Source organism: Pithys albifrons, chromosome 1 (assembly GCF_047495875.1).
Source record: "Pithys albifrons albifrons isolate INPA30051 chromosome 1, PitAlb_v1, whole genome shotgun sequence".
Lineage (NCBI taxonomy): Eukaryota > Metazoa > Chordata > Aves > Passeriformes > Thamnophilidae > Pithys > Pithys albifrons.
This window is the reverse complement of record NC_092458.1, coordinates 115840488-115858608: the sequence shown is the minus strand read 5'-3', so window position 1 is coordinate 115858608 and position 18121 is coordinate 115840488. Positions and strand designations below refer to the sequence as shown.

At 39.8% G+C, this 18121-nt stretch overlaps 1 protein-coding gene across 1 annotated transcript in view; it reads left to right on the top strand.

Annotated features, from left to right (window-relative positions):
- ZNF654 (zinc finger protein 654) overlaps window positions 1-16191 on the top strand; it is a 34070-nt gene extending 17879 nt beyond the window's left edge. The window contains exons 5-9 of the mRNA XM_071564337.1: window positions 2706-2908; window positions 3596-3735; window positions 8252-8393; window positions 10608-12933; window positions 13611-16191. Of these exons, the coding sequence (XP_071420438.1) occupies window positions 2706-2908; window positions 3596-3735; window positions 8252-8393; window positions 10608-12933; window positions 13611-13618 (2819 nt within the window). The 3' untranslated portion in view covers window positions 13619-16191. The remainder of the gene's footprint in view (window positions 1-2705; window positions 2909-3595; window positions 3736-8251; window positions 8394-10607; window positions 12934-13610) is intronic.
- The last annotated feature ends 1930 nt before the right edge of the window (window positions 16192-18121 follow it).

Below are 18121 nucleotides of genomic sequence, written 5' to 3'. Positions count from 1 at the left end.
AATTCCATTTGGGAAGCTCGTTCTTTCTTGTCTCCCTTCCTCTAAAATATGACTCTTGTGAAGTCTTACAGAAAGCAAACATTCTGTGCTGCTTTATAGGCCAGCATTATTTGGTGCCTATTTTGAAACTTGGCCATGTAATTCCCTCAGGGATCACTATTTTAACTGGGGAAAACTGCCTATTGCTGAATCACCAACCATTACTTGCAAAAGTCAATTTGATAAGTACTCACTGTGTGAACTGCATAATCCTGTCTTGGATTCATTAATTGTGGAGAAACTTAGGCCAACACAAACCTCGCTGTGTCTGTGTTTACAGGAGGTGTAGCATACTTGGAGTTGCTGCATTCTGCTGTGTGATGGCTAGAAAGAAAGGCAGGTGCTGGGTTTGAGGAAAAATAGCAGGGATGAAATACAGGAGCAATAAACTTGTCATAGACCAGGGAAAATAAGGTGGCCTCCTGTGAGCATCTGGGAGAGACCACACAGAGGTGCACTCAGTTAGTGGCTTTCCAAGGTGGCACCTGGGGCTCTAAAGCAAAACCCTGCACCTCCCACTGCCTGGGTGAGGACAGATGGTGCTTCCTCAGGCAGTTCTTAAAGTATCCCAGCCTTGCCTAAATGCCACCACAGTCAGCAGTTGTGTTTTGCTTGGTGGGGGTTGGAAGAGCTCTCCATGCTGCCTTGGGCAAAGAGAGCTTTCCACTACAGGGAATTACAGAATTGATTGTTTTGGAAAGACCTCCGAGATCATCAAGTCCAACCCTTGGTCCAACTCCAGTCCCTTTACCAGATCATGGCACTCAGTGCCACGGCCAGGGTCAGTTGAAAAACCTCCAGGGACGGGGAATCCACCCCCTCTCTGGGCAGCCCATTCCAATGCCTGAGCACTCTCTCTGCAAAGAATTGCCTTCTGCTCTCCAACTTCAATTTCCCCTGGCAGAGCTTGAGGCCATCGTGTCCCCTTGTCCTATTGCTGAGTGTCTGGGAGAAGAGACCAACCCCCACCTGGCCAGAACTTCCCTTCAGGTAGTTGCAGACAGTGCTGAGGTCACCTCTGAGCCTCCTCTTCTCCAGGCTAAACACCCCCAGCTCCCTCAGCCTCTCCCCACAGCACTTGTGCTCCAGTCCCTTCTCCAGCCTCGTTGCTCTTCTCTGGCCCCGCTCCAGCCCCTCAATCTCTTTCCTGAACTGAGGGGCCCAGAACTGAACACAACACTCAAGGTGTGGCCTCCTCAAGGCAAGGATCACTGGAAGGAAGGAGCACTGGTCCTGCCAGAGGTGGAGCTGAGTGTCCTGGTGTGCAGAGGAACTCCAGAGAGTTTGGAGGTTGTTGGAGACCCATCCCTGGAGCTCCTGCTGTCAGTGGTGCAGCAGAGCCTGCTCCAAGAGTGGGGCTCTCCTTTATGCAGCAGAGGCTTTCTGACCTGAGAGCTCCCCACAAAAGCTGGGAATGATCCAACAAGTGGACCTGCTCTGTGGCCTGAAGCCTTCCCTCATTGAAAGGAAAAGGATATTTCAGGCAGGTGTTAAATGTGCAGCATTTTCTTGACGAAAGCCTGATGTTTCAGTGGGAATATTCAGTAATCTGTTGGTTAATGTTTGCAGACAAAACTGAGGATGAGGTTTAGTATCCTAAGGATGTTAATTTAAAAAAGAAGAGGCCTTGACTTGGCTTTAATGACTTTTCTGTAGAATCACTTTTTCTTGCAGTTAATGACCACAGTTAGACACTGACTTCCCTTTCACTCCTCTTGGTCACTGAGTTTGTTCCCAGAAGTGCAAATGGATAGTGGGAATGAGTTTGTTTTTTTTTTTACTTATGGCAGATGTTGCAGTGCATCTTTTAACAATTACAGTCTGAAACCTGACACCTTGAATAATATTCCTTGAGTGTTCCTTTGGGATGTTACACCATTAGCTTGCATAAAAATAAAGAGCTACATAAATACTGTTTCTAATAGAGATCTAAAGCATGTCTTCTTAGGTATTTCCTTATTTCCAATTACTTTAATGTTAAGTATTTTGAGATGACTTCACTCAAATGTTATTTTTAAGATTATCTTTTAGATCTGAAAAACAGATTTCCAGAAATCAGGGGCTAGAATTAAGAGGTATTTAGATGTGAATTGTGTCCAGTAGCACTTTTAGAGGAAGAAAAAGGTGTATTTTCCACTTTGGCAAGCGAAATCAAGGCATTCAAAGCTACTTAAGGCAACAGCCTGTGGATTCTGATTCTATGGTTGTAGTTAACTTTTTTCACCACTTTGAGGTCTTACATTTTAATGGTTAATGAGTATTCTGAGTTGTTTTAAGTGTTTATAATTATAGCTTTGGAAGTGATGTCAATCCTGTACTTGTGACAATCACCCAGACTCCAGTGCTGAGAAAGGAGGGAATTTATAAAACAATGTTCACATCTTCTATATAGTATATATTTTACTAATCCTTTGCAGCATCTTGTGTTAATCTGTTAGAAACAAAATACTGACTGTTAGATTACTGGTTTAATAAAAATAACAATTTCTGTTTCCAAGCAGGACAGATGTATGGTATTTAATTAAATATTTGATAGAATCTTTAGCAGAGGCTTTATTTTTTATATTATTTGTTGACGTTGCACTATTAAAACAACATTACATTTAAAATATTTGTTGGTTGGACTTGATATTCTAATTGCCTTTAAATCTTTCTTTTCTGTACAGTTAACAAATATTTAAGCTCTGAAAATCCACTGTTCTTTGAACTCCGTGCCAGATACCTTATTGCCTGTGAACGCATCCCTGAGGCAATGGCTCTTATCAAATCTTGCATAAATCATCCAGATATCAGTAAAGATCTGTATTTCCATCAAGCTCTTTTCACCTGTCTTTATATGTCACCATTAGAAGATCAACTATTCCAGGAGGTATTGTTTGTCAGTATACATTTTTTTAATGAAGTGGTGCTTTGTACTTGCTGTATACAACTTGTCAAGAGGAGCATATGGAACTCTGGTTTTGTAGAACCAAATGTCATAAAATCAGGCAACTACACTGATGATGCTTAACTCAATGCTGGCTTAAGATTTGAAGAGGTAAATGTTAAGTTCCTACAAGTTTTGTTGACAGAAATGCATTTTTTTTGGTTCAAGTGTACTTGTGGTTATATTCTCTAAATAACCTAAATCATTGATATTTTGTAACTTCAGTGTATTGACTATTTTACTATAGACTATTATTTTAGTAAAAAAACTTGAGCCTAATTGATGCCAGTCCAGTGTTCTGTACATTATACAGTTTTGTTACCCTTAAAATTTTTTAATGATGCCCCTGTTTGTAAATGGCACTTGAGCTGAATGTGGCCCTGCTTCTCTTGTTTTAAGAACAAGCTCCCATCGTGCAAAAAAGTGCTTTTGTGCAGTGTTTTAATTTCTCAGACCAATATCCTGATGGTCATGACTCCAAGAAATAGATAAGTCCAGCTATTCCAAAGACATCCTCTGTTAAAAGCAATTCCTGAAGTTTTCAGTAGCTGCTTTAGTATAGCAAGGTCTGATAGGATTTTATTTCATGTTAGCCAATTTATCTAAATTGATTTTATTTTAATTGTATAGCACTTGTTGAGGACTGATTGCAAGAGTGGAATTGAGATCATCTGCAACACTGAAAAAGAAGGGAAGACTACCTTAGCCTTACAGCTTTGTGAATCCTTCCTAGTCCCACAGCTCCAAAATGGGGACATGTATTGTATATGGTAAATACTTTATTTCTGGGGAAGCAGCTTGGCAGGAGATAAATGCTTGTTGCCACAGTGGAACTCATCTCACTCACAGATGTAGTGCAAGTTTCAAATATCAAATGACAACGTTCTGACACAGTTTTTAAATGTTCCTTATGCATCTGTTGTGCCTGTTTGCCTTTTTACACAGAGTCATGTACAGGGGGAGTACACAGAACATAACACCAATTGCTTCAGAGCACCAGGAGAGTCAGCCTTTACATAAAAAATCCCTAGAAATGTGGCATTTTTAGCAATATGTAACAATGTGCAGTCTGTAGACTCTCTAGCAATGAAGAAATTTTGCTCTGTAGTTGCAATGTATGTCTAAATGTGTCTGTAAAGGGAATATGTCATTCTGAAAATGTGCTGTTAATTATGGAAACTTTCACATCATAAACAGAGCCATTACATAAATGGTGATCCTCTAGAAAACATTTAAGTAAGAATGTCTTCATATGAATTCAATCACTTGGACATTTTTAGGGGTAAAAAGTTTTCTAGAGAGTTGTTAACAGGTAATTTCATCATTTTGAGGACTGAAAGCTGGCTAAGGAAGATAATCCTGCTGTTTATATATAATTTGTGTACCTAAAGGAACATCTGCATTCCTTGATAAAAAGTTTGCTTTATTTGTTCGTTTGGTTATGCTGCTAAAGCAAAACAGCTTAGCAAAGATTTAGTATTTTTATTCCATCAATTGAGATCAAATTATTAATCTCCATAACTGATTTTCATACGGTATTTAGAATCTATCTGGAATTTCTGTGTTCCCAGATTTCAGGGAATTTAAATGTTTTTTTGTCTTGAGGAAGTGATGAAGGTCAGACTTCATATATTTGGTTGTTACTAATTTTTTTTCCTTAACTATTGGATGAGTAATTGTTCAATCAAAACCTTTGGGATTATTATTGACATGCATTTATAGTAGAATGCATTGGCAGTAGCTGGTGGTGGTTTTTACTCAGTCTGTCCAGAAAAAGGTGGATGTGACTGTCCCCATAGGGAAGATGTTCAACCAAAAAGATGCAGAGTTTGTGTGAGCCCCGTGACCGACTGGAGTGGGATCTGTCTCTGCTGGTTCCTGCCCAAATGCTGCCTCTCCTGACTTCTGATTTTGGAGGAAGTGGACAGATGTAACCCACATATATTAGTTAGGGCTTTCTGTTTTGGAGATTCAGTCTTTACAGAAATGCATTTTTGATACTAGGATTAAACCACTTACATCTTTTGCTACAGTATCATGTTAGCCTTGCTCTTATAGCATCACCCACTTTTGAAATCACTGCTCCAAACAAGATGTACCTCCTTATGTTCTGGCAAAGCACATGCCAAAGATGAAATTCCAGAAGAGACTCAAGTGCTGTTGGATACCTGTTTTAGAAGAAAACAATCTTGGATCTCTTAGTATTTTTATCTTCTAGTCAGGATATAAAACTTGAGGGTCTTTGAAAGAGTTCAGAGCAGTTATGTCTGTGCAGCTCAAACAGCTGTTTTGTTCTTCACAGATGCTGAGCCTTAACAATTGTGTTCCCAACAAGAGAATTCTGTGTAAGGTTTAATATATCATGTAAACTACAACACAACTTGTGAAGGCATGACTATGCTGTAATTCAAATTTTTGGAGAAGTAGGAGCCAGGTTAATTTAACTTTTGGAGCATATTTTTCCCTAGAGGAGATTTGAATGTCTTCAGCACAGCATAAATCATCTCACCTTGTCTGGAATTGAGGGCCTTGCAGATATAGCAGCCAACACTAGTAGCAAATTTAAGACAACAAAATAGATTACAAAGTTGTAAATAGCAGATATTTGCTACCTATGTGAAATCTTCAAGCTGAAACTACTTACTGTCATCTCAGAGAAAGATGAACTTTAAGCAGCTCTGTCACACAACTCTTATTTTCATTGACTTTAGTAATAAATTCTAGATTTAGATGAACTGAATTACTTTTCTGAATTAAAAGCCCACTTACAAATTAATCACAAGGCAAGCTGTGCTTGGTCTTACTAGAAATATTTTTGTACAAGGTATTGGTGAGAGAGCAATCCATAATGTTGTACTATCATGGTGATGTCTCTTCCTGAAGAAACATCTTATTTGATGGAACAGTCGTAAACAGGCATAGCAGAATTGCCTTCCTTCTCTGCCAGGCAAATTTTAAATGCTATTTTGGCTGTTTTCAAGGGATTCCTGTGCAGTAAATTCCAAGTAAGTCAAGGAGTTTTTACCGTGTGTTTGATCAGACTTTTGGTCAAGTGTGTTTTCCATAGCCAAGGAAAGCCAGACCGTGTAGTTACCAAAGGGTTTAGGTCTAGCTAAGGTAGGGTGGGTTTAACCATCATCTTCTGTTGCTGATGGAGACATGGTATTATGTAGGTGAGAGGCTGGAATGCATCTTTGCCCCGGTAAGGAGGTACTGAGTTCTGTGATCTCACAGTAACAATTTTAATTGCCCTAAGACAAGTCCATAAAGTTTAGGAAAGGTCTCAGTGTGAACCAAGTTATACAATCCAAGAAATAAAGGTCTTTAAGTACTATACTACTCTGCCATAATAATGGTGCAAATAGAAAACTACCCCTGCCTTTGTCATCTCAAGTTTATCATCTGTGTCCTGGTCAGTGGCACAGAAATATCTGAAGTGCTGCTGAATTCAGCATTAAAGTTGGTGTCCAGAGCATAGAAGTGGTTGAAAGAGTCCAATCAGCTCTCCAAGAACACCTTAATCCTTGATGATTGTCCAAGTCAGACATGCTTGAGAAGAAGCCACCACACCTACAAGAAAAACAAGACTATAAGACTAAAATACTGTTTCATGTCAGGATCAAATGGTGGTTCGCACCTTGTTCTTCACCCATGGAGCTGTTCCTTCTACTTCCAGTTTTCTCCATTCCTTTTCCAGCTCTTCCCTTGTGCCAGCCGTCACACTTGTCTGAGCACGACAAACCACTTTAACAACTGATCTCTCACAAGGATAATTTAAGTTTTCTCACATTTTTTGGGATTAGTGTTGAAGTGGCTTGCTCTGGAATGGTCTGAGGCAAAGCAGGGAATAATCTGGATTATTCAGTTGTGGTAACATGTAACAGCAAAAATACTCAGTTCTTATTTTTGTACTTCAGATTGAGACTTTTACTGAGTTGTTGTGAATGTCCATGAAGATACTGGTTTCAAACTGGTTTATGAAGTTTGCAAAGATGTAGAAAGCAAATTTCCAGCCTGGTAAAGGCAGAGGTGAACAGCTTGTATTTTTAGAAAAGCTGTAAGACTAATGTTTTTTTGTGCATAGAGCTGCTTATAAGGTCTTACTTTTCAGTTTCCCCCATGTAAGCTTGATTGTTCTCTCAACTTTAGTTTTCTTGGGCTCTGAATGAAAGAAACAACCAGGCTCTCGTGTCTAGCTCTTAAAACGTCAAGCAGAACTGGAGAGCTGTCCTAAATTGAAAAGTGCAGTTGGTGTATTGTCATAGGCAGTTCTGTCACTTCATTCAGGCATTGGTCTTAGTAAGAGAAGCTTAATCTCAAAGGGTTGGATTTGTACCTGGCACAGACCAGAGACTCTGGAGGATGAGTCAAATATTTTGTCAGTAACTAGGTTTGTTTTCTGAGGGAGGAGACTGGTAGAATAGAAGAGCATCTTCTTCCAGAAAACAGAAGCCAATTGGTCCTGTTTTCAGTGTGATGTGGTGGGATTTCTGTCTGAAGAGTCCTGACTTTATCTACTCCTGCGTGAAATCCTTGTGCTGGCAAATCTTATCACTAAAAGTTAAGTCCAGTTGCCTTTCCCAGTCTCTGAATTAAAGTGCATAGACCTCACCGGCTGTAAATTGCTCAGTTAGCTGTATTTTATAGGCTGAGCCCATGACCTGTGTAGGAGCTCTGCTGCAGAGTCCAGCAATCTGTGCTTGTGTTTCCTTGTCTGAGGCAGGAATGTTTGACTGAGGATCACAGGGAGGGATGACTAGCTGTAGAGCCTGAGCCCTTCATGGAACTGCCACTTGGCAGAGTGTTGTGATGCACAGAACTGGAGAACATCACTGTTTGCTGTCCCTGGGCCACAGAACAAGTTAGCTTTCCACAATGCTTCCATTTTCCACAGTCAAAAGCTTCCTTTCCTGAAGGATCTTCATCCTTGCACTGAAAGCAGCTTAATCCCAAGAACACACAGGGCCTGCTATTCAGCCTGGTGTTTATTGCCTGTGCTTTAAGGGCTAGAGCTCTTACCATCTGGTTTTATTGTGAAGTTCTCTGAAACTAAGCTGGATACATTTATATTTTGTTGAATATTTAATTGGCTCAGTGATAGGAGATACCCTGAACACTTAAACAAAGTAATGAAGTTGCATTTTCCATTGTGCACATTGTGATATTACTTAAATTGGTATTACACCCTCAAATAAGATTTTAGTCGCAGAATATGCAAAGAATTGTCTTTAGTGATAGAGTTCTAAAACTCAATCTAATTGGAATTTTTTAATCTCTACTTAATAGGGACCTGATCTTCATTTGGAGTAAACTGCAACTTAAATCAAACCCTTCAAAACAAGTATTTGTCGACCACTGCTACCAGCTTCTGAGAATTGCTACAAATGTCAGAGTAATTTTCCCTTTCATGAAAGTCATTAAGGATGAAGTAAGTTTTGTTTGTTTTTACCTCATCCACCAGTCTTTTTATAACTAGTTAAAAGTGATGTTTATATTGTGTAATGACCAGTTTTTGTGGAAGGTTAAAAATAAAGAGGTAGGGAAGGACACTAAAACCTTAAAAATTTTGTCAAGTTCCAGACTGTGCTTCAATATTATGATTGCTCTTGATTAGCTGTGTGTTTTTAAGATTTATTTTTTTACTGAATTCTGAGCTTTTCTTTTTCTGCAGTAAGTTTGGGGAATGTCCTCCTCTATAAATAAATGGGTAAATTAATCATAAGTACATGGAATAATGTGAAAGATTTATCAGTTTGTGGGGTTTTTTCAGCCTGGCTTCTTAAGGAAATGGGATTTGTGTAATTGTATCCATCCTTCATCCTTACTAAATTCTGAATCCTTTCACCAGTTGTAATGAAGTCTGAAAAAAATGCTTAATATAACATAAAGGAAGAGCTCGACTAATACAGGAGAAGACACTATTTTGTTTTAGAAAATTGTACTGTATTTCATGCTTCAGATGTTAGTCTTGTACCCCTCTGCACAAACACCTGCAAAAGATGTCCCAGAATCCTGAGTTGGAAGGGACTCCCAAGGATCGTGGAGTCCAACTCCTGGCCCTGCACAGGCCCATCCCCAGGAGTCACACCCTGAGAGGTGCCTGAGAGGATCATCCAAATGCTCCTTGGGGCTGTGCCTTCTTCGTATTTTATGCCCTAAATGAATTGTCAATTGTTTTGTCATGGGGGCTGCTGTAGAGATCTAAATGCAGTAATTTGCTTAATTTGAAATTAAGAGTTTCATCTCTGTATGGATTCAGAAGTGCCTGTGGTGGTATTGGTAACTTCTGTTTGTATCTGCATAGTCTTATTTTTTAATAACCCACTATGTATGGAGCATTTTCTGTATTTGTTAACAAACAGTTACATATAGAAAGTATTAATTATTTCTGAACTTTCTGAAACTCTTTTGACTTTAATCTTCTGCCTGTTGGGCAACATGTTTCTGATCATCCCTCTGAGTTACAAGCTCATGCCAGGAGCCCCACCCTGAAGTGTGGAGTAGGAATTCTCATTGGAGGGATGGTTTATCAATTCTGAAAAGTCAAGCCTTGTAGAATGCTTGGCCATGGGTTGTTACAGTTTCCCTGGTGGTTGATGTTCAAAATTGCAAGCTGTCTTACCCTGTTTTTATGCAGTGCTACCTGAACGACTAAATGCCTCCCTGACATCCGATCCCGTCAGATCTCGGACGCTAAGCAGGGTCAGCCCCGGATTAGTACTTGGATGGGAGACCTCCTGGGAAATGCCGGGTGCTGTAGGTTCTAGTCCTGAGGACTTCACTGGCACTGTCCAAGCTCACTCGGCCGTGGCAGATGAACCTCAGGACTTAAACGGTGGGGCCAGTTCTGCACACGCTGAGCCTCACCTAAAACGCACTGCGCAGGCTGGAAGGGCACACCCACGTGGGGACAGCCCTTCCCAAATCTTCGTTTGCGAAGCCAAGCCACACACACCTGAACGGCTTAGAACAGGGGCAGAATATAAAGTAACTGTCCAATTACAGTGTGGAACAGCCTAGACAGGGAAGAGACAGACAGGAGATACTGAGAGATCAGATACGATTTCTTGTAGTCTTGGTTCATATCCACAAATAATCAGTTGTCTTTAACTACAGAACTGCACAGGGCAAAAGTATCTGAGACTTTATTGACAGTAGCTGTGTCGCTTTCAGTGCAAACCAAATGTTATTTTTGAGCATTTTTTTAGCTGTATTTATTATCTTGTTTACATAGTATTTAAGAATGTACATGCTTTTAGGTGAAGTTTCTTAGCAGGATGCTTTCTGAACTCTTGTTTTACAAGTAGATGAATATAAATAGCCCTGAGATTGGCTCAGTTGGTTAAAACTTGGTTGTAATAATGCCAAGGTCATGGGTTCAATCCCCTGTGTGGGCCATTGACTTGAGTTGGACTCGATGATCCTTGTGGGTCCCTTCCAACTCGGAATAGTCTGTGATTGATTGTCAAATATATGGGATGTTGGTGTTTGGGCATTGTTTATACTAGTTGAGTTTTGATTTCTATTTCTGTGGGTTTTGTATTTTTATTTTACTTTCAAGTTGTAGATTTCTGTAAACCCATAAGGAAAATAGCATTATGCATACTTTGTAATTATGTACACTGTGATTTCCTTTCTGCAGGTTGGTGAGGATGGTCTTCAGATCTGTGTTGAGATATGTGGATGTGCCCTACAGTTGGACCTCCGTGAAGATCCCAACATGAAGAGTCTTATTTATAAAGCAATTGCCCATTTTCTGCCAAATGACTTGGAGATCCTGCGAATTTGTGCTCTTTCAATCTTTTTCCTTGAGCGCACCTTGGAATCTTATTACACTGTTGAACATTTATATAAATGTGCAGATGAGGAGTACAATGAGTGCACTAGTTCTGTTCAAAACCGTGTGCGTTTTGAATTGCTTCCAATTTTGAAAAAGGGTTTGTTTTTCGATCCCGAGTTTTGGAATTTCTTGATGATCAAGCAGAACTGTTTAGCATTGTTGGGGGATAAAGCCTTGGATGGTGTAAGTGAAAGTACACTGGAAAACTCCACTGCAAACAGAGAGAAAATAGGAGAGTGCAGGGCTCTGAGTGAGGGACGTGTGGGTTTAACAGAGGTGAGCAATGGGGAGCTTGAGCCTGGGAACTGCTCCAGAGCCCGGTCCAAAGGCAATGCCAAAAAGAACCACGAGGCTCTTGAGGCATCCAAAGTGGTGGATCAGACTGAGCTGAGGCACCACTGTGTGATATGCAACAAGGAGTTTCTGGGTGATGACATTGTGAAGCACGCACAAGCCCACCAGAAAAAGGGCAGCTTTTCCTGTGTACTTTGCACCAGAAAGTTCAGGCAAAAAGGACTTATGCTGAAGCACCTGAGGAATCATGTCAGGAAGATAGAAAGGCAACATCTTGCTGCAGTGCTTGAGGCTAGTCAGCAGGCTCCTGCTCCCAATGAAGGGGAACATTCTGATGTTTCTCTGTCTCTTGAGAATGGGAATTCTGACGGTTCCAAAAGTGCTGAACCAGAGGCTGCAATAGCTCCAAGTGCTGAGCAAGTGGTCCAAGAGGAGGATGGGAATGCAGAACAGGTTTTTGATGCAGTGGAAAACCATCTAAGTGACCAGGATGATGCTACTGAAAATAGTAGTGACAGCTGTTTTAATAATGTTCCTGATGCTTTAAGTACAGAAAGTTTGCCTGAAGATGATGAGAGCTCCAGTAAAGAGTCACCTGTTTTGCACAAAGTGAATGGAGCTTTTTGCCCTCAAAAAGACATTGGTGCTTTGGATGAAGAAGGAACCTTTAAGTGCCCTGCTAATGGTTGTCCTAGAGTGTTTAAAAAGATAAGATTCCTCAATAAACATGCAAGAAAAAGTCATCCAACTGATCTGAAGGTGCAGCAACACATAATGAAATGGAATAAAGGAAAATGCCGGTTCTGCCAGAGAAAATTTGCTGATTCCCAGCATTTTGTAGACCACCTGAAGAGACATGTGTATCCAAATGTTTACTTTTGTTTACACTTTAATTGTAATCAGAGGTTTAAGCTGTCAACTGAGCTTGCAGAACATACAAAAAGTCACAGTGGGTTTAAAGCTCAGTGCAACTTCTCAGACTGCTCTGAGCTGTTTGAGGAGCTCCCTTTGCTGTACGAACACGAGGCTCAGCATTATCTAAATAAAACATCAGAATGTTCGGAAGATGCAAATGAAAAAGATTGTTTAGATGGTCCTTCAGAACTTTGTAGTTTCCAGGACGATGATGAATCTATTAATGAAAAAGAATCTGTAGATTTACCAATACCAACTTGGAAATCAAGGAAGGATTCTACAGAACCAAAGACATATATTCAAAGTGTGGAGAAGAAAGCAAATAATGTAATTCACAATGGGAATGAAAGTTCATCTGAGGGTACTGCTCCAGTTTTAAGTTCGATAGACCAAAAGACACCTGTGTTACAGCCAAATTCTGAAACCTGTAATGTCGTTAGTGACCAACTAGTCAATGGGCACAGTGACCCAGATCAGGCGTCGTCCAAGTCCTCACAAACACCTTTGGACAGAGTGGCAGATGAAACAAGGACAGAAAATGGGTCAGTGTTACCAGTTTTACAGAATTGTCATGATGCACCACAAAATAATAATGCTGCTGCTGCTGCCTCACAAGTACCTTCTAAACCAAATCAGACAACAGAGACTACTTCATATGGTGTCATCTTAACAAAACCCTATGTTAGACCATTGCCTCCAAGTTATCTCGATGAACGTTACATTAGCATGCCAAAACGGAGAAAAATTTTGGCTGATGAAGTAGATGCTTATTCTGAACATGACAAAATTTGTAGCAAAACAACAGAAAGATTTAGATGTGGCAACTGCTTGACCATCTACTGTAATTCAGAAGCACTTGAGGCTCACCTTGCACAAAAGAAGTGTCAGACGCTCTTTGGATTCGATTCAGATGATGAAAGTAAGTCTTTTGCAGTCCTTCTGAGTTGGTTTCTTTGGGGGTAAATACTAATCAGAAAATGGTCTTGGAAAACAGGCAACCTGACACAACTTGAAAGCAATTGCAGCATGCAAGAACTTAGACAATTAAATCACAGTGCTCTGCTAATTGGACTTGTAAATTGGACATACTGTGTAGAATAAGAAAGAGGTGGTGAGAATTTGTAGGCAACTCTGATTGAAAAGACTTCCTCTAAAACAGAATCATAGAGTCATAGAATGGATTGGGTTGGAAAAGACCTCCGAGATCATCAAGTCCAACCCTTGGGCCAACTCCAGTCCCTTTACCAGATCATGGCACTCAGGGCCACAGCCAAGCTCAGTTGAAAAACCTCCAGGGATGGGGAATCCACCCCCTCTCTGGGCAGCCCATTCCAATGCCTGAGCACTCTCTCTGCAAAGAACTTTTTTCTGATCCCCTACTTCAATTTCCCCTGGCAGAGTTTGAGCCTGTGCCCCCTTGTCCTATTGCTGAGTGCCTGGGAGAAGAGACCAACCCCCACCTGGCCAGAACTTCCCTTCAGTCAATTCAGTCTGCCTTTCCTTGGGTATTTGAAACTAAACATGTGGAAAAGCATAAGGATTGTTGTAGATTAAGTAATTATTTACTCTCTGATCCCAGTGCATTTTCTTTTACAGGTGCCTGATTCAAAGTTGTGGAGAAAAGTATCAGATAAGGAGTGGTGTAAGGAAACACTACGAGAAGAAGCATCAGTTCATTTCCCTGTTGGCCTTAAACATGAAGCAGTCTCAAATTTCTATAGAGAAACATGACCTTGATAAAGACAAAGCACATTTTCTAGACAAAACTCACAGAGGAGTAATAGGAGCTCTGCAGGTCTTGAGTCCAGAAAGGTTGCTACAAAATCCCCAAAGTACCAGTTATTGGAAAAGCCATGTTCATTCCAAATGTATGGTGGAAGCTGAATGGCACAGTCTCTCTAACAGGAAGGTTTAAGGGAAATAAGGCATACAGGTGAGCAGGCAGAGGAAGCAGAGGTGTTAATTGCCTTGTGGAAATCAACCCAGCCACTTCTGAAAGCTGCTTTAGTTTGTGTTGTCAGTGGGGTGTCTGTCCACACAGCTGGGAAGGAATCATTCCAGAAGGTTTTAAGTTTTTATACTGTGGAGAAGAAATGCATAGGAACCATGAATTGTTTTTACAAAGTTGAAGTGCTGAGTCCATTATATGCTCATTTAATGAACTTACACTCAGAATCCAAAGAGGAATGTGGAAAGAAATCTTTAGATGGAATGCTGGAATAGCCAAAAATCATGAAATACAGGACATGAAAGGAAAAGTGAGTTGATGTGATATGAAGTGTAAAACTTATACAATACACAGTGGAAATCAGATCCATGCCACAGAAGCCCTTTGCAAGGCCAAGGTAAAGGTGGACATAAAGAGTGTCCTGTAAAACATCTGTGAGTGTGGGAAGGCCAATGCAAACAGCACATGCACAGAGCACGTGGGGTTTAACAGAAACGATGGAAACATGCAGAATTTTGAGGGGGGTGAAGCTTGCACTACAGAGCAGGGTTAAACAATTGTTATGCGGATAGAGGGGTCCTTCAGCTGTTGATATGACTGAAAAGAACTTGAGAAGGCAGATGAAAGCAGAGCACAGGTCAGGTTAGGGGGGAAAAGAAAGATGAGGAGGAGCCTGTCTCATATGTGTGGTAAATGGTGGTAGGTCACAACTCAGTACTGTAACTACTTATTTACTGTCTGGAGAAAGGGAGAAAATAGATATGGACTCTAAGACACATTGTAACCTTATTTAGTAGCATCCCTTGAAAAGATTGCCTTTCCCAGAAACTGGTGAAGGAGTTACTTAAATGTTAAGCACTTTATTTGAAATTCACTGTTCACAGAAACAATCAGGATCTGAAGACAGGAAGTGTGAGCCCTTCAGCTCTATATGGAACACTGAAATACAGGACATTTGGAAACCCAAAGGATGCCATTGTAGTTTTTGGTCTTCCCACCCCAAGCAGAGGTGTGGCAAACATGCACATTGTCCAATTACTGTGCTAATTTAACCCCTAATTTATCTTCTCCTGTCTTGCCACCTAACAGCTTTTTATTTGGGATCATGTTCTATGCGGGTAAAGTTTTACTGTTTGTAGGCAGGGGAATGTAGTGGTGAGAACTGGTGTTCAGAGGTGGAATCACCACAGAAATGTAGGATAGCAAAGCCCAAGTGCTCCTGCTCAGCTGGTTTATTTGTGGAATAGTTCATCACAGTGTGTGTAGGGCTTAAATCAACAGATATGTCAAAACTAATGCTAAAAAATCAAGAAGTGCACGAAAATCCCTGTTCTTTGTAGCAATGGCTCACACTTGCAAACCCAAGGGTTTTGTTGTAGGATAGGCTGGGCAGTAGTGCTGGAACTAAACTCAGTAGTTCAGTAACGCCTCTGCTAATCATGGTCTGTGAAAGTAAACAGGTGTTTGCATTAATTCTGCTTTCTTTTCCCCTCCTGTGGGAGGTAAAAAGAATGCAAATTCAAAAATCTTACTGTTGAATTCTAGGAAATTTTTGCCTTAACTTTGAGTTGGATTGACAAAAAAGGTGATAAAATTATGATCACAGGTATGTGTGCATTACATTAATACTGATGATGGTCCACTTTGAGATTTGTATGACATTTGAGGCACCAAAGAATTTTTTTTGCAGTTGCAAAAAAGCGGATTTAAATGCATCATTCATTATATATACATATATACACACTATATATATATATTTACATATATAAATACATTAGAAGTTTGTTTTAAATTAATGAGGTCCTTATCAGACAAATGCACTTTGATATTTTTTACTTTCAAGTTACCAACTAATTTTTAAGGACCCAATTTTCATGTTGAATGTTCCCAGGCTCCCCTTTCTTTGCTTAACAATGTTAATCTAGTTAAATTTGCTTAAATATATCTGGAAAGAAAAGGTTAATTTTACAGTATTGCAGTTCTAAAAATCTGAAAACTGAGTCAATAGATATGACAAAAATGTTTGTGTGAAATCTTTCCAATGTACCTTTAATCTTTGGTGCTTTTTTGCCTTTTCCCTGGAGTTCCATGTGTTTGAAGATGCTTTACAAACATGATTGAGACTTGTATTTTCTTTGGTTTAAGTGTGTAGATAAATACATCTGTGTACATGCATAAACTGTGACCATAATTTTTTGTACCTGCATTAAACTCATTTTGTTCAAAGATGCTTTTCTTGGACACCACCATTTGTTTACATCATGTTCAGTGTGTACACTCTGGAAAACAGGAAACCTGAATTGTTCTGTAGGTGAAAATCAGCATCACCTAACACCAGAAATAGGTTAAATTGACCTGAAGTAGCAAGTGAGTGGTAACATTTTTAAATCATGATTTTTACTTCAAAAGACATTGCATTTTCTTTAAGCTGTTCTCTGATACCTGTAGGTATTCTCAGTTGCAGTATTAAGGAACTTTAATCAGAAGCAAAGAGAGACTTGTAATGTGTGTGGGATAATTCTACATGCTTTTTAAGGATTCTTTGGTATGTTGAGTATTGCCATATACTAAGCCTGCAACTTTTGGGGCTGAAAAAGGTTAAAAATCTAGATTTGAAACTTGTTTTGGTTTTTTTCTCAGGCATTAAGCATTGTATGCTATAATTAGAAATCCTTGAAGATGTATCCCTTTGATTCAATAAATACTCAAGTACACGTGTAATGTAAGCCTGCAATTCCCTAAAAGCTGCCTGGAGTTATCCATGGGCTTGGGAGCTTTGTTGGATCAAAGTCTGTGCATTCATTGCTGATAATTGTATTCTAATAACATTCCTCCAGTTGGCTGTAACTTGGATTTGGACTTTGCTTTTCAGACTCTCTTCTCTAACCCGATCATGTTTCACTGTAAAGGTCATGTAAGTTCTAATGGCAAAGAGTTGCTGCTCAGTAGGCACCTCTCACAAAAAAGGAATACTGAAAGTAGGGTGAAAGTGGTCATATCTGTGGGGAAAAGGCCACTGGTACTTTGGTTCTTTAGCCATATTCATTAAAATTATATAAATTGTATAGTTTGGATAATTTATAACATTAAACTTTGTGATTTTAATATCACACTGAAGGTTCAGCTGTACTCATTTCTTTTATTGTTTAACACCAGTGCTATGAACAAAAGACCCAAAGGGGGTGGTAGTGTTACTATTTTCTTAATTTATTTGGTACTGTATAACACCTTTCTGATTAAATGCAGTGTATGCATTTTGGGACTCTTAATTTGTAAAAGCTGTTACAGGTTCAGCAAGAAAGGAAATTTGTGCTTCCTTGTTGAATGTTAAATTATTTTACTTTGCATTTTATATAAGAGTACAAATTAAAACTGAGCCATCAAACTGCAATAAATCTACAGTAGTGTTTCATTTTAAAAACCTTTTTGTACTGTACATAGATTTGTTCAATAAAACATTGTCCTTGTTGTTGATAGAAATTGATCTTGTGTTTTGGAGAATCACTCTGAAAATACTGCAGCAATATTCACAGTTGGTGTGTTATGTTTGGTATGTGACAGTCCCACGGCACCTCTGTAAAGATGCCAAGTCTTGGTGTGTCAGGTATGTGGGTATTTGGATTTGACTAAACTCAGCTTCAGAATGGGAGGCTGGGAGGGGCATTGAACTGCTGAAGTGATTTCCTAGGGCTCAAAAGCCAAATCTGAGGCCACACACAAGTCTGGATGCAGCTGTTAAAAGATGCTTCTGGTGGGTTGTCTTCCTCCATCATAAAATGAGTCAAGTTCTTCAGTGATTTTGCATTACAAGTACAAACTGCTGGCCTAAACCTCTTGGGCAGATGGGTTGGCACCAATACACAGAGCTGAGCCTCAGCTGGTGCACTCTGAGCTTCTGTTTGTTTCTGATAGTGCTGCTAATAGAGAGTAACTCTGGTGTGCTACACTTGTCTTTCCTTGCTATGTTTAGTCCCCTCGACTGAATGCTCTAATCTAGAGATAAGGACAGTGCAGCTGCTTTTTTTTCCTTTTACTTCTAAAAGTTCAATACTGTAATCTAAAAATGCTGGTTTATGTAGAGTTATCATTCACAGTGCTGTAAATTCTCAGTGTTCTTTGAGTTTGGTGTTACAGAGCTGGACTGTGAGGACTGAACTCT